Raw genomic sequence first — 12,931 nt, 5'->3', positions numbered from 1 at the left:
ATGGAGAGCAATTTCCTAATGTTTGATGACGAAGTGATACCACTAGCATATGGCAGAATTGGAAAACCGAGTGAAACGGCAACAGTCTCTTTGTCGGAGAAAACTAGGGTACCACCGAATTCAGTAGTCCGCACCACTTGCAACCTGGAATTGGAATTAGATGAGTATCTGGTAGAGCCGGTGGAAGGATTGGAACTGCTTATTCCACGGACAGTGCATGCGACAGGGGAAAAACCAAAAATCTGCCTAGTAAATCCAACTGACCGAACCATTGTATTGCCTAGAGGTCAACAAGTCGCTACTGCTACTGAGATACAAGTAGTTGATTACCCATTGGAACCAGATGCTGACTCTGAACTTGATTTTCAAGTTCGCGAGGTCAAACTCACAAATGATACGAAAGCATTGCCCAATCACTTAGAGGAAATGTTCAACAAATCTTCAACCCAACTCCAACCAGACGAGAGCAAGAAGTTAAAGGATTTGTTGGTTGAGTACCAGGACGTCTTCGCAGAAAATGAGTTCGACCTGGGTGAGTTCACAGCAATACACCACAAAATAGACACAGGCGATGCTCGACCTATCAAACAACGTATGCGGAGAACACCCATGTGTTTTGCCGAGGAAGAGGCATCACATCTGAAGAAAATGTTAGATGCCAAAGTTATTCGACCATCAATATCTGAGTGGGCATCTGCGCCAGTGCTGGTTCGGAAGAGAGATGGTTCGGTTCGCTGGTGCGTTGATTACCGAGCTTTGAACAACCATACCATAAAGGATGTATTTCCATTGCCGTTAGTGGAAGACTGCATGGACACACTCGCAGGAAACTGTTGGTTTTCAAAGCTAGACGCCAATTCCGCGTATTGGCAAATCGGTATTGCACCAGGGGATAGCAAGAAAACGGCATTCACAACCAAATATGGCCTTTTTGAATTTGTAAGGATGCCGTTTGGGCTATGCAACGCACCTGCAACATACTGTCGCGTTATGAACCTGGTACTCCGGGGTCTGACGTGGGAAGTAGTGTTAGCTTTCCTAGATGACATTTTGGTACTAGGACGAGATTTTGAACATCATCTGCAGAATCTACGTGCCGTCTTCCAGAGATTGCGGAAATACCGACTCAAGTTAAAACCTCGGAAATGTGAGCTATTCCAGCGAGAAGTGTCTTTCCTGGGAAGGCGGGTGCGAGATGATGGACTTGGCCTTGAGGACGAATCTATCAAAGTCATACAGGAGTGGCCCACCCCTCAAAATACCAAAGAGGTCGAAAGTTTTGCCGGCTTGGCTAACTATCATTGGGCGTTCATCAAAGATTTCGCACAACTAGCGACACCGCTGTATGCAGTGACTGGGAAAAAACCATTTGTGTGGACATCAGAGCAGGAAAATGCATTCCAAGCTATTAAAGACGCTATGTCTGCCGCTCCAGTACTTGCTCTACCCAACCGCGAGGATCCTTTCATACTAGATACTGATGCTTCAGACTTGGCAATTGGAGCTGAGTTAATCCGGGTCCAGAACGGAGTCGAACGGGTGGTGTCATTTGCTAGTGTTGCGCTGACAGCAGAACAAAGGAGGTATTGTACAACCCGAAAAGAGTTGTTGGCAGTGGTGAAATTCACCCGCCAGTTCCGGCATTATCTCCTAGGGAATCATTTCACTGTTAGGACCGATCATAATAGCTTGATCTGGTTACTCCGGTTCAAGGAACCACAAGGGCAGCTGGCTAGATGGCTGGAGGAGCTCAGCCAGTACAATATGACGGTGGAACATCGCCCTGGGCCGCAAACATGTCAATGCAGATGCACTCTCACGTAGACCTGCAGGTGTCAATTGCTACTCCTATCGGCATGGTGTGCCTTTGCAACAACTACCATGTGGTGGCTGTCGATATTGTGAGCGAGCACACGCCAAGTGGGGTGACTTCATTGAAGATGTTGACGATATAATACCACTAGCTAGGATGGTTGGATGTGAAGAGGCTAAGCCACTTTCATGCTTCCAACCAACAGATACTAAAGCTGAACCATCACACGTATCAGAGGTGACTGATTCACCACCGATGAATGACAAAATGGCGGAAGACGACGCGGATGTGGGTTGCACTGAGTTGACTCCAAATGGTGAAGAGTCAAACATGACTGAAGAAAGAGCTTTTGAGGAAACACCATTATCCCACATAGACATAATTTCAATGGAAAAGGAGTCAGCTGAACATCGAATCTATGTGGTAACCCAAAGTAGTGAAAGTCAGGAGGACACCGCCACTCTAGGGTATGGCCTAGAAAAGTTGAGTGATGCACAAGTATCAGACCCGGAATTGCAGATTTTGCGGGCCTGGCTTGAAGAACAAAAAGAGGCAGAACAGAGTGAGTTGGCACTTGCCAGTCCTGCGGTAAAATACTACTGGACAAATCGGGAGGTGTTTCATATCAGGGATGGAGTAATATGGAGAAAATGTGTGGATGGTGGTCCTGAGCAGCTGGTGATTCCAAATGAAATGAAACAGGAAGTTATAGACCTCCATCACACAATTCCGTCAGCAGGACATCAGGGCCAAGGGAGGACTCTGGCAAAGGTTCGGGTGAAATATTTTTGGCATGGTATGATAGCTGACATACAGAGGTTTGTGGCAAAGTGTTCGGTGTGCAATCTGAACAAGAAACAGAACAAGAAGAACAGGTACAAGATGGTGAAATACCATGTGGGCTCTCCCATGGAACCGGTCCACCTAGATTTCTTAGGACCACTTCCCAAGACTGAGGATGGAAATGAATACGTGTTGATGATGGTCGATCAGTTTACTAAATGGGTCGAATGCATCCCATTGCCATCGCAAACAGCAGAAATGACTGCCAAGGCAGCCATTAACAACTTCTTCGCCAGGTTCGGGTACCCCTTTGAGGTGTTTACTGATCAGGGAAGAAATTTTGAAAGCCAGCTTTTCATGGCAGTGTGCGAACTACTGCATATCCACAAAAAACGCACCACGTCGTATCGTCCATCCTCGAACGGTCAGGTTGAATGGCAGAATAGCGTGCTGATGGACGCCGTTCGTTGCTATATTGGTAAATCACAGCATACATGGGATCGCTATCTGCCGCAGATTGCAGGAGCAATGCGTGCTTCAGTGAACCGAATGACCGGATTCACTCCCAATAGAATGATGTTGGGTAGAGAGGTTAACCTTCCTGCTGATCTAGTGTTCAGATTACCCGGCGAGCCGATATCTCGTACAACCAACGAATATGTGGCAGAACTGGAAGAGTCTATACTTAAGGCTCATGAGGTGGCACGGGGGACACTCCGAGCTAGTCAGGAGCGGATGAAACGTGACTATGACCTCCGGGTCAATATTAAGAGTTATCACAAAGGCGATTGTGTGTATGTCCTCAATGCACCAGCTACCAAAGGGAAGTGTAGAAAGCTACATTCCCCTTGGAAAGGACCGGGCATCGTCATACCTAAAATCACCCCATACATATATAAGGTAAAGTTACAACGAGTAGTAGTCACCGCACATCACGATCGGTTGAAACTATGCCAAGACGAGCCACTACCACGATGGATAGAGAAGTACAAAAAAGTGGCTATGTTGACCGATAGGGCAGAGGATGGTGACCGTTACTGCATCTGTAGAGGGCCAGATATTGGGACACACATGGTGCAGTGTGACTCATGTTATGAATGGTTCCACTCTGAATGTGTCGGAGTAGAACCCCGGGAGGTGACTCCCACAAGCACATTTTACTGTCCGAATTGCAAGGAGCAATAGGGTAGTAATATTAGGAGGGGAAAAATAAATTCAGATTAAGGTTAAAACGCAGAGAGTATTCCTATGGTATACCGTGGGGGTGCATATTGACTAATGATCAATTTTTGTATATTTATTTTACAGGAACCATGGCTTCCACCGCTTCGACATCTCATCATAGGAAGTCTAAGAAGAAGAATAACAAGGGGCTGGAATACCAGACCCTTATGCAGGACTCTCCATTTGCATATCGAGATATTCGCCTTTTGCAACATCCGGAATGGGCGAAGGAAACCACAACTCAAGCGCTCATCCAGGCAGGTGCTGAAGGTGAGATAAAACGTCAGCGGAAGGAGATGATGCCAACACTGGGTCAAGCACTGGAGACTCCGGAGCGTGATCCTGTACAGCTATCAACCAAAGGTATTGAGGCAGCAAATCCAGCAGACTCTGGTGATGTTGCTGTAATAGAGCTGCCATCTGGTGAGGAATTGGAGTTTGACAATTCCCAGGAGATTGAATCTCCATCTCCTGGGAACCAACCCTCCTGGGGAGAAATTATGGATAAGGCAGAAGAGAGGACAACAGTCGAATCACACGCTATGGAGGAAAAGCCCTCAAGCGTGAATGGGGAAGGACACAGCAAGTTCGAGATGGCCGCCGAATCACATGCTATGGAGGAAAAGCCCTCAAGCGTGAATGGGGAAGAACACAGCAAGTTCGAGATGGCCGCCGAATCACATGCTATGGAGGAAAAGCCCTCAAGCGTGAATGGGGAAGAACACAGCAAGTTCAGAGTAGTAGTCAAATCTTGCGCTATGGAGGAAAAGCCCTCAAGCGTAACTGAGGAACGAGGAGGTGATTTGGGGGCAGCCATGCGGTGCCCGGTTACCGGGTGCCGTGAGGTTACGAGAAAAATGAAAGAGCACTGTTTAAAGAGACATATAAATGTCCACCTCCGGGAAAAAAGAAAGCAACTCGATCCCAAGATGATGCGATTGGCACTGGAGAAGCTAGCTCGGTGGATTCTAGGGCCACGGGGTACCATCGCGGGGTTGCTAGACAAGTTTAATCATGATGGTGTACCACTGCTTCCCAAGACAGCCAGGGTGAATGCTGACAACATACGGATGATGTCTGTATTGTGTGTAGAAATGAGGTGGAAGGAACCGCCCCACTTTACCATTCATCCCCTAAACTCACCTGCCGCATTGATACATTGGCGTGTTGTGTGCATCTTGCTCTGTTGGGTGACAGAAGATCAGCGAAGACAGTTTGCTCCACCTGCAGGACAAGGGTATCTGGTATCTGTAGGACTAGGTAAAGAGGCAAGTCGTCTTCGGGTATGGGATCGCACTGGGACAGAGAAAGAACAAGTACCAGGATCTGGGGCAGACGGTCAGAGCGATCTGTTGCAGATTTGCTGGAAGCCGAGGTGGGGCGATTACCATCCACACCCGTTGCCGTCATCGGAGGGCTGGAAGTGTTCACAGATCCAAACCAATACCCAGTAGATCTGACCCGAGAGGAGGAATGGAAGGTTGCGGTGGGTGTCCATCCCAGCCGAGCGAAGGAACTCACGCCAGAGAAGAAGGGGGTACTTCGCTATTTGGTGAGAGCACCACAAGTGGCGGCTTTTGGTCCAGTTGGACTCGATAGATCTGGTCCCGTTGAGGAATGGGGTATCCAAACAAGGGTTTTCAAGGAGATGGTTGAGCTGATCCGGCCGGAGAAACCAGTTATTCTGCATATTGTGGGAACACCTGGAGATAAATATGCAGAAGAAACATACAGCTACGCTCTGCTGAAGATGAGAGATTGGTGTCCCGCAATACAACCTATGGTCTTGCACAGCTTTTCCGGAAGTCCAGAGATGCGGAGATGGTGGAGCACCACTTTCCAGCGATGCTATTTTGGTTTTTCGGGAGCTGTGCAGGGTTTTGATGACGTGCAGAAGATGGCTCTGCGGGAGGTGTCGGTTGACCGACTCCTCCTTGAATCGAACTCGCCACATCACCGAGTAAGACCAGGACCATGGGTGAACACGCCTGCGTACTTGGGGGAAGTGGCCCAGATAGTAGCTCGAGTGCGTAGAGTGCGGATTGAAGAGATGTGTCAAGCAACTACCCTTAATGCCCGGCAGCTGTATTACGGCAGCCGGTCTGGTGGGATTCCGGACACCAAGGAGTATAAGCACCTGTCTCCGGGGGGATGCTCCAAAAGGCTACGGGAACAAAGTGACATCTCATTCAAAACAAAAAAAAAAAAAATTTGAGAGTTAATTTGAATTTTAAGAGTTGAACAGAACATGTTTCGAATTTTGAATTTTGAGCGTTTGGGATTTTAAAGTTAATGGTTAATGATTGGAGGGGTATATTACCCCCAACACCGGAGGTGACAAGTACCAAAGGTGCAGATAGCAGGTACCAGTGTCCAGACCTGAAACAGACAGGGGAGGAGTGTGGTGAATGCAGATCGACAGGATCTTGCCAACTGGTCGCTAGGAGGCGCTTCAACAACCATCATGCCCTGGGGCAAGTCTGCCTACTCTCCCGTTGACCGACGTATGAACAGCATCTTGTGTCCGACGCTCAAGGCTAACGAGAGGTGAGCAATTATTATTTGCATTAATATTAACGCCGTTTAGGCTCATTGGTGCAAGTAGTGTTATCCGTGGAAAAGGCCGCAGGCAAACACGAGCACTTTTCTACACAGGGCTGTGTGTTACCGGCGTTATACGGCCTCCTCCCACCACTGTGGTGGGAGGCCAAACAACGCCGGTAACACACAGCCCTGTCAGTGCCACGCCGAGCTATCGGAGCTCGTGATCGTAATATGTTGTAGCTCGTAGATATACCCCTACACAGGGACGTTGCGCATTTCAAATTCAAGGCCTATTGACCAAAACGTACGAGTTTACTGGTGAAAGTTGCGAGCAATAGCACAAGAAATATGGTGTTCCGTAGCTAATTGTTACCACAGGTGCTCAAATCAACCAGTGATCGCGAAGCCTCCTGTGTAAACGTACATTTATGTACGTTTACAGGGGGCTTCGCGATCACTGGTTGATTTGAGCACTTGTGATTGTTACTACATGTACTGTTACCTGTTTTGCCTGAAATACTCGTAGACCGGAAACGAGCAATCCAAGGCTGCGCGAATATTGATGTTCAGGTTATCCATGAATAGCTTGAGCTTCGAAGAAGTATAAACACTGTATCAATGTGATCGTTGTCAATGTGAAACCATGTCCGAACAACTTCAATATGCGTAAATACTATTATGTTCGATCGAAGCACATGTGCACAACTGTCGGTTGCACGTGGATGTCAGGGGTCAATGGACATAAATCCTACCCATAATACTATGGGCGGAGGCTGACTGATTGGTCGATAGTTTGAAAACGATATGCTACCAGGAGAACCACCGTGTACAAGTACTCATTAACTGTTTTTAATGGAAAGCCATGACTGCCTTATATGGTCTAATTCATGTTGTGCTGGGCATTCAATATATTTTGCTAAGCATTCAATATGTTGTGCTGGGCATTCAATATAGTGTGCTGGGCATTCAATATAGTGTGCTGGGCATTCAATATATTCTGCTTTTCTATTGTTTTATAAAAAAAAACGAAACCTTTTTATGGAACCAATCGCACTTTACTTGTTGGCTGCTACTCCTCCATTTATCTAATCGTCTCAAAACGGACGAACTACGAGCAGACCTACGAGCTCGTACGAGCGAAGTACGAGTGACGTAATGTGCCGTACTTTCAAAGTACGAGTGACGTAATGCAGGTCCCAAAATCGACAAAGTGAGCGTCAAGCTGAGCGTGGAAAAACAAAAACAGCGTCGAACTGAGCGTTGAAAAAAAAAGACAAAATAGGATTCGAAATGAACGTAGAAACATGCCAAACAGAATGTCAAAGTGGGGTTCTGAGTATGGGTGCTAAAATATAGCAAATATGCGAAATAAACACGTAATGACTTGACTGATTTCAGCTTGAATATATAGCAAGTACAGGAACGAGTTCAAAACGTACCGTGGGTATTTATTTATTTTTTATTTATTTGTCATTCATATACAGGCCGATATTTCAGTGTCCAACACTGTTCTTCCAATATCTCCTGTCATGCAAGATGTACAAATCAAAAACCACAACAATTAAGAGAAAAATTACACCAACAGATAAAAAAGAAAGAGAACACAATAAAACAAGAACAAAAACTTACATAAAAGCACCAAAACACAACACATACACAAAATCACTCACTCAAACACTCACTACTCACACTCACACAAAGTTAAAAGTGAACAACCTTTTAAGCTTATATTTAAAGGTCGCCAAACTAGGAGCCGATCTAACTTGAGTAGGCAGACTATTCCATATGCAAGCACCATAATATGAAAATGCTCGCTTGCCATATTCAGTTTTCACTTTATGAATGTAAATATTGCCGTTACTAGCATGTCTCGTATTGTGACTATGTATGGAATTTGAAAGATTGAACATTTCTGTCAAATAACTTGGCGCACTATTATTAATGACTTTATAGGTTAGAGCCGCTAGTTGGCGCTTCCATCTAATAGATGGACTAATCCAACCTAGGCGTTCATACACTGATTCTGTTCTAGTATCCCGTGGAACCTCCAGTATTAGTCGACCGGCTCTTTTGTGGAGGAGTTCAAGTATGTTCAAATACTTCTGATGTGTATTACTCCAAATACTTGCTGCATAGTCAAAATGTGGGAGAACAAGACTGTTAAACAAAACTTTACGTTGATGTACAGGCAAGAAATGTCTGATTCTAGATAGAAAACCCAGCTTTGACGTAATTTTTGCTGCAATTTTTGTAACATGCATGGAAAAATCCAGTTTAGAGTCCAGCCAAATCCCTAAATATTTGAAATCCGTAACCTGTTCAAGAAAATCTCCTGCAACTTGAATGTTAAGTGGTGATGATGAATTTAACTTGGGTAGGCCCAACTACTGACTTTGCTATATTTATAACACTGTTGACAAAATCTCAACAACAATAAATTGTGGGTTCATCGTAATTGGTATTGCATGCATTAGTGAATTTTCAAAAATGACATTCATAATTGCATATATTTCAACTTGGGTAGCAAGAAAACCGACGACTCTGAGTGACTGGCATTGGGCGTTCGTTCGTTCGTGTGCAAACATCGCGTGCAAGTTACAGACGATGGGCGGTACGGTGGGAGTAGGCAATAATAGCGATAAACAAAACGGCCAGTTTAGCCTACCCACGATATTGTAATACATACGTCATCCACCCTCTGATGTGATTTTCCTCTAATTAACGCCAAATAAATAAATATATTTGTAAAAATATTACGTCGACGCCGACTTCATTGACGTCGCGTCGACAAATCGACGTCAGCATTTATACTACGACTGATGCCTGGAACTTATCTACCGAACTGAGTGTAGCTAGGTAAGTTTGGAATGTGATGAGTTGGTTTTGAGTGATGTTTTTTTTGTTGTTCAGGAGCGCGAACGAACGAATTGAATATAGAAGTATCGAGCATCGATATCTTGTATGGCTTCTAATTCTGCAAGTTCCGCGATGACAAACAGGAATATTGACCCCACAGTGACCTGACTATACCATTATTCAATAGGCGGGGCCGTATTCTCAACAATACACACCAATAATAGTGTGGTTCCGATAATGTGCTTTTTCAAAACTTGAAGTTGAATGCGAGGTCAGAAAAATGTTAGTCTTTAAAATCATTGTTGAGTAGAGGTCATTTTCAAATAGACTGCAAAAAAGTCTACCATCGTGGCGTATAATAAGTCAGAGAGTGTCGCGTCGTCTCCAGTCTTGACCCGTACGTACAGACTCGTCCGAAAGTCAAAGCAGGGCTCGAACTTAACTTTTTTACCTACTTGCCCTGCGGGCAAGTTTCCAGAAATTTTACTTGCCCGAGGAACAAACTTACTTGCCCGATTTTTTTGTCTGTTTGCATTGTTTGGGCAGAGATCACGAAGACCAAGCAATCTCAAAATGTGGCTGACGGCATCATATCAATGCAGGTTCCGTTTTGTCTGTATTGATAATCGTGTTGGTCTTCGTGATCTCTGCCCACTCGTCCACCAATATTCTAGTGCAGGATTGGGGTCATACAGTTGAAGGGTGGCCCATCAATCGATATTCGCATCAGCAAATTTCTTTTCCAGAAGTTTTGAAACTTCCGTTGTCATTTCCTTTCAAAGTTTCATATATGTCGCACTTCTGCTTCTTCACTAACTTTCCACTGAACTCGATGCTGCGACCGCGCTATAGCTTTATCACCGTCGATTTCTGAGTGGCCGGCCGTTGAAACGCGTATTGTATCCCCTGACACAGATCCTGTTCCGGAATCTGTGACTTTGTCAGGCGTAGATTTCAAAAAATTACATGAAAACAGGGTAGTTTGCTTCGCTATGACGTACAGTCTGCGTTGTCTCAGTCAGGTCACCGCGTGCAAAGTGGCTGTTGAAATTACTGACCAAACACCCCTTAGAGTCAGTAGCGACAAGCAAGTGAGACTTCCCGAGGGAGGAAAAGACAACAGCTGAATATCACTCGCTGAATGTTGACGTCCATGGCCAGCTTGTCGGTTGTGATACCCGCTTCAGTGACTTGAAACAGCGAACATTGTTTAACAAAATTTCTTGAGTTTTTTATTCCCAGAACATGTAAATTTTATCAAAGTCTATCACTTGCCGGAGCCCGGGGCAAGTGCAATTTACGGGACTGGTCAGTTTCTTCGGCCGGGGGGGGGGGGGGGGGGGGGGGGCCCGGTGGATTATTTTTTGCCAACGTCAAAAAGTGGCTGACCCCCCCTATTCCAAATTTTGAAAACAGGGTGACCCCCCCGGTGCGCGCGACATAGGTAAAACAAAAAGGTGGACATAAATTATATATATATATATATATATAATATATATATATATATATATATATATATATATGTATATATATATATATATATATATATATATATATATATATATATATATATATATTATATATATAACATTTTACATATATTTATATTTTAAATAGTCATGCTATTTTTAATGAAATTGTTGACATGTCAGTTGTAAGATAGGAATTTCAAAGTGTCAATCTTAAAGTTTGAATACAGTACATTTTGAATGAGCTGTATTTGAATGAGCTGTGAATGTATCTCACACTTTCTATGCTTAACCAGATGTCCTGAACTGTTGTACAGAAATGGATGTCAATCATTAATATCAAAGAGGAAAAAGCAGTGAATCAAAGACTTTGATGGTGTTAAGACTTGCCAACCATCCAATTAAATCTCCTGCGGAGCCAAAGAGAGCTGTTTTAGCCAAATCTGATGTGTACAGTGTCTGAGAGGACCTTTTCTTGTAACATTGAAACCATAGAAGCACAGCTAATAATGACAAAAACTGCCTTTTTTAACTGTTATTTTGTTCATAAAAAAGCATCTTTCTACAGAAAACCTGTGACAAAAAGGAAAATAGTTGCATTAATGAGAAGGAAAGATATCTTGTCATTTTTCTATCTCTAAAATAAGTCACTGTATCAAATATATATTGTGAAATATTTGTCATGTTGCTTTCTCATACTGAATTCTCATAGAGAGAACAGAAAAGTATCAGGAATTTGTCATCCTTTTCATATGAAATGCAGACTTCATAACGGTACACTTTCACTTAGCAAACATCAAGATATCTCTGATTTATTAAGTATGGCGCCCGAAGGGCGCGCCGAAAAATATGAAACATCCTGATATCTCTGATATATATGCCTTGTATATTAAAGTCATGCACCTGAAGGGCATGCTGAAAAATGTCTGATATATTAAAGTAATGAGCTTGAAGAGCACACTGAAAAATATGGAACGTACAGATATCTCTGATGTATGTATGCTTGATATGTTAAAGGGGGGCGAGCTGAAAAATATGACTGATTATTAAAGTCATGCGCCCGAAGGGCGCGCCGAAAAATACAACGAATGATGAAATTTGTGGCTGACACTAGCATTTTAGGCAATGATGAGCCTGTGTCAAAATTCAAAAACACACTGACCCCCCCTATTGGGCATTTCAAAAACATGGTGACCCCCCCTATCACCAAAGTCCAAAAACAGGGTGACCCCCCCCCCCCCCATGAATCCACCGGCCCCCCCCCCAGCTGAAGAAACTGACCCAGTCCCTTATTTTTATCAGCCCGATGTCAGGTTTTACTTGCCCCGGGCAAGCGGGCAACCGTAGCTGCCCCACCAACCAAGGGCTACAATTATTGCAGCTAGGGCAACCGTTAAGTTCGAGCCCTGCTAAAAGTATTCCTCTGCACTGCACTGAACCCGCTCTCACGACCAAAAAAATAATCATACGAAGTTCACACCCGCTCCTACTTCCGAGTTTCGAATATACACAGAAAATGTGTCTAAGCGTTCGTTTGTCGTAAAATCCTTTCACATAAACAAAAATCTTTCATCCATGGAATACAACATAGTCCTAGGCGTATTCATAAAAAATTAGGTCAAAAGGCATGTGTGACTTATAGCTTGCATACGTCACTCGTCCTTTGAAAGTACGGCACATTACGTCACTCGTACTTCGCTCGTACGAGCTCGTAGGTCTGCTCGTAGTTCGTCCGTTTTGAGACGATTACATACCTGTGCTACTACGTAGCCCTGCGTACGTTCCCGGCATTATACTAATACGGCCTCCTCCCACCACACAGCCCTGCTGACTCTCATTGGAAAATCCGGCGGACGCGGTGCCGATTTTGACCGCGCACGGAAAACTACCTTTTCTAACTATTTTCGGCCGAAATCAACTCGATTCCGCTCTACCCGCATAAATCAATCGCTCACAGACTGAAAAAAAATTTCTCTCGTGACGTCCCAAAACCCAATGACGTCTACTTACGGTATTCTTGCTGCGGCCTCTCACCTCTGACCAAGGGAATACCCATGTCATACATAACTCATACACATACAGCGATTTTATCGAGTGCTGCTCTCCAGAAAGGAAGCTCAATCCTGATGAAATGTTAACTCGGTTACGTGATATCAATATTCATAATTGCGATTTATTGTTATTAATAATTATGAAAAAATATATTTTTGCTGTAAATTTTCAGTTGGCCTGTCCCAAAGTA

The 12,931-nt window shown here is 44.3% G+C and overlaps 2 protein-coding genes across 2 annotated transcripts in view; one reads left to right on the top strand and one right to left on the bottom strand.

Moving 5' to 3' along the window:
* Positions 1 to 7,060, bottom strand: part of LOC139126664 (kinesin-like protein KIF13B) — a 56,427-nt gene extending 49,367 nt beyond the window's left edge. Inside the window, exon 1 of the mRNA XM_070692725.1 lies at positions 6,867 to 7,060. The gene's annotated coding sequence lies outside the window, so the exon portion shown is untranslated. The remainder of the gene's footprint in view (positions 1 to 6,866) is intronic.
* Positions 5,106 to 5,997, top strand: LOC139126673 (3'-5' ssDNA/RNA exonuclease TatD-like; the record flags this gene model as incomplete). Its single annotated transcript, XM_070692729.1, has 1 exon — positions 5,106 to 5,997. A coding segment is annotated over exon 1 (892 nt), but the record flags the coding sequence as incomplete, so codon positions are not given.
* Positions 7,061 to 12,931: the final 5,871 nt, after the last annotated feature.

The sequence above is a fragment of the Ptychodera flava genome, unplaced genomic scaffold (assembly GCF_041260155.1).
Source record: "Ptychodera flava strain L36383 unplaced genomic scaffold, AS_Pfla_20210202 Scaffold_116__1_contigs__length_214205_pilon, whole genome shotgun sequence".
Lineage (NCBI taxonomy): Eukaryota > Metazoa > Hemichordata > Enteropneusta > Ptychoderidae > Ptychodera > Ptychodera flava.
Note: the sequence above shows the minus strand (reverse complement) of the source record. Positions and strands in the feature narration are given on the sequence as shown.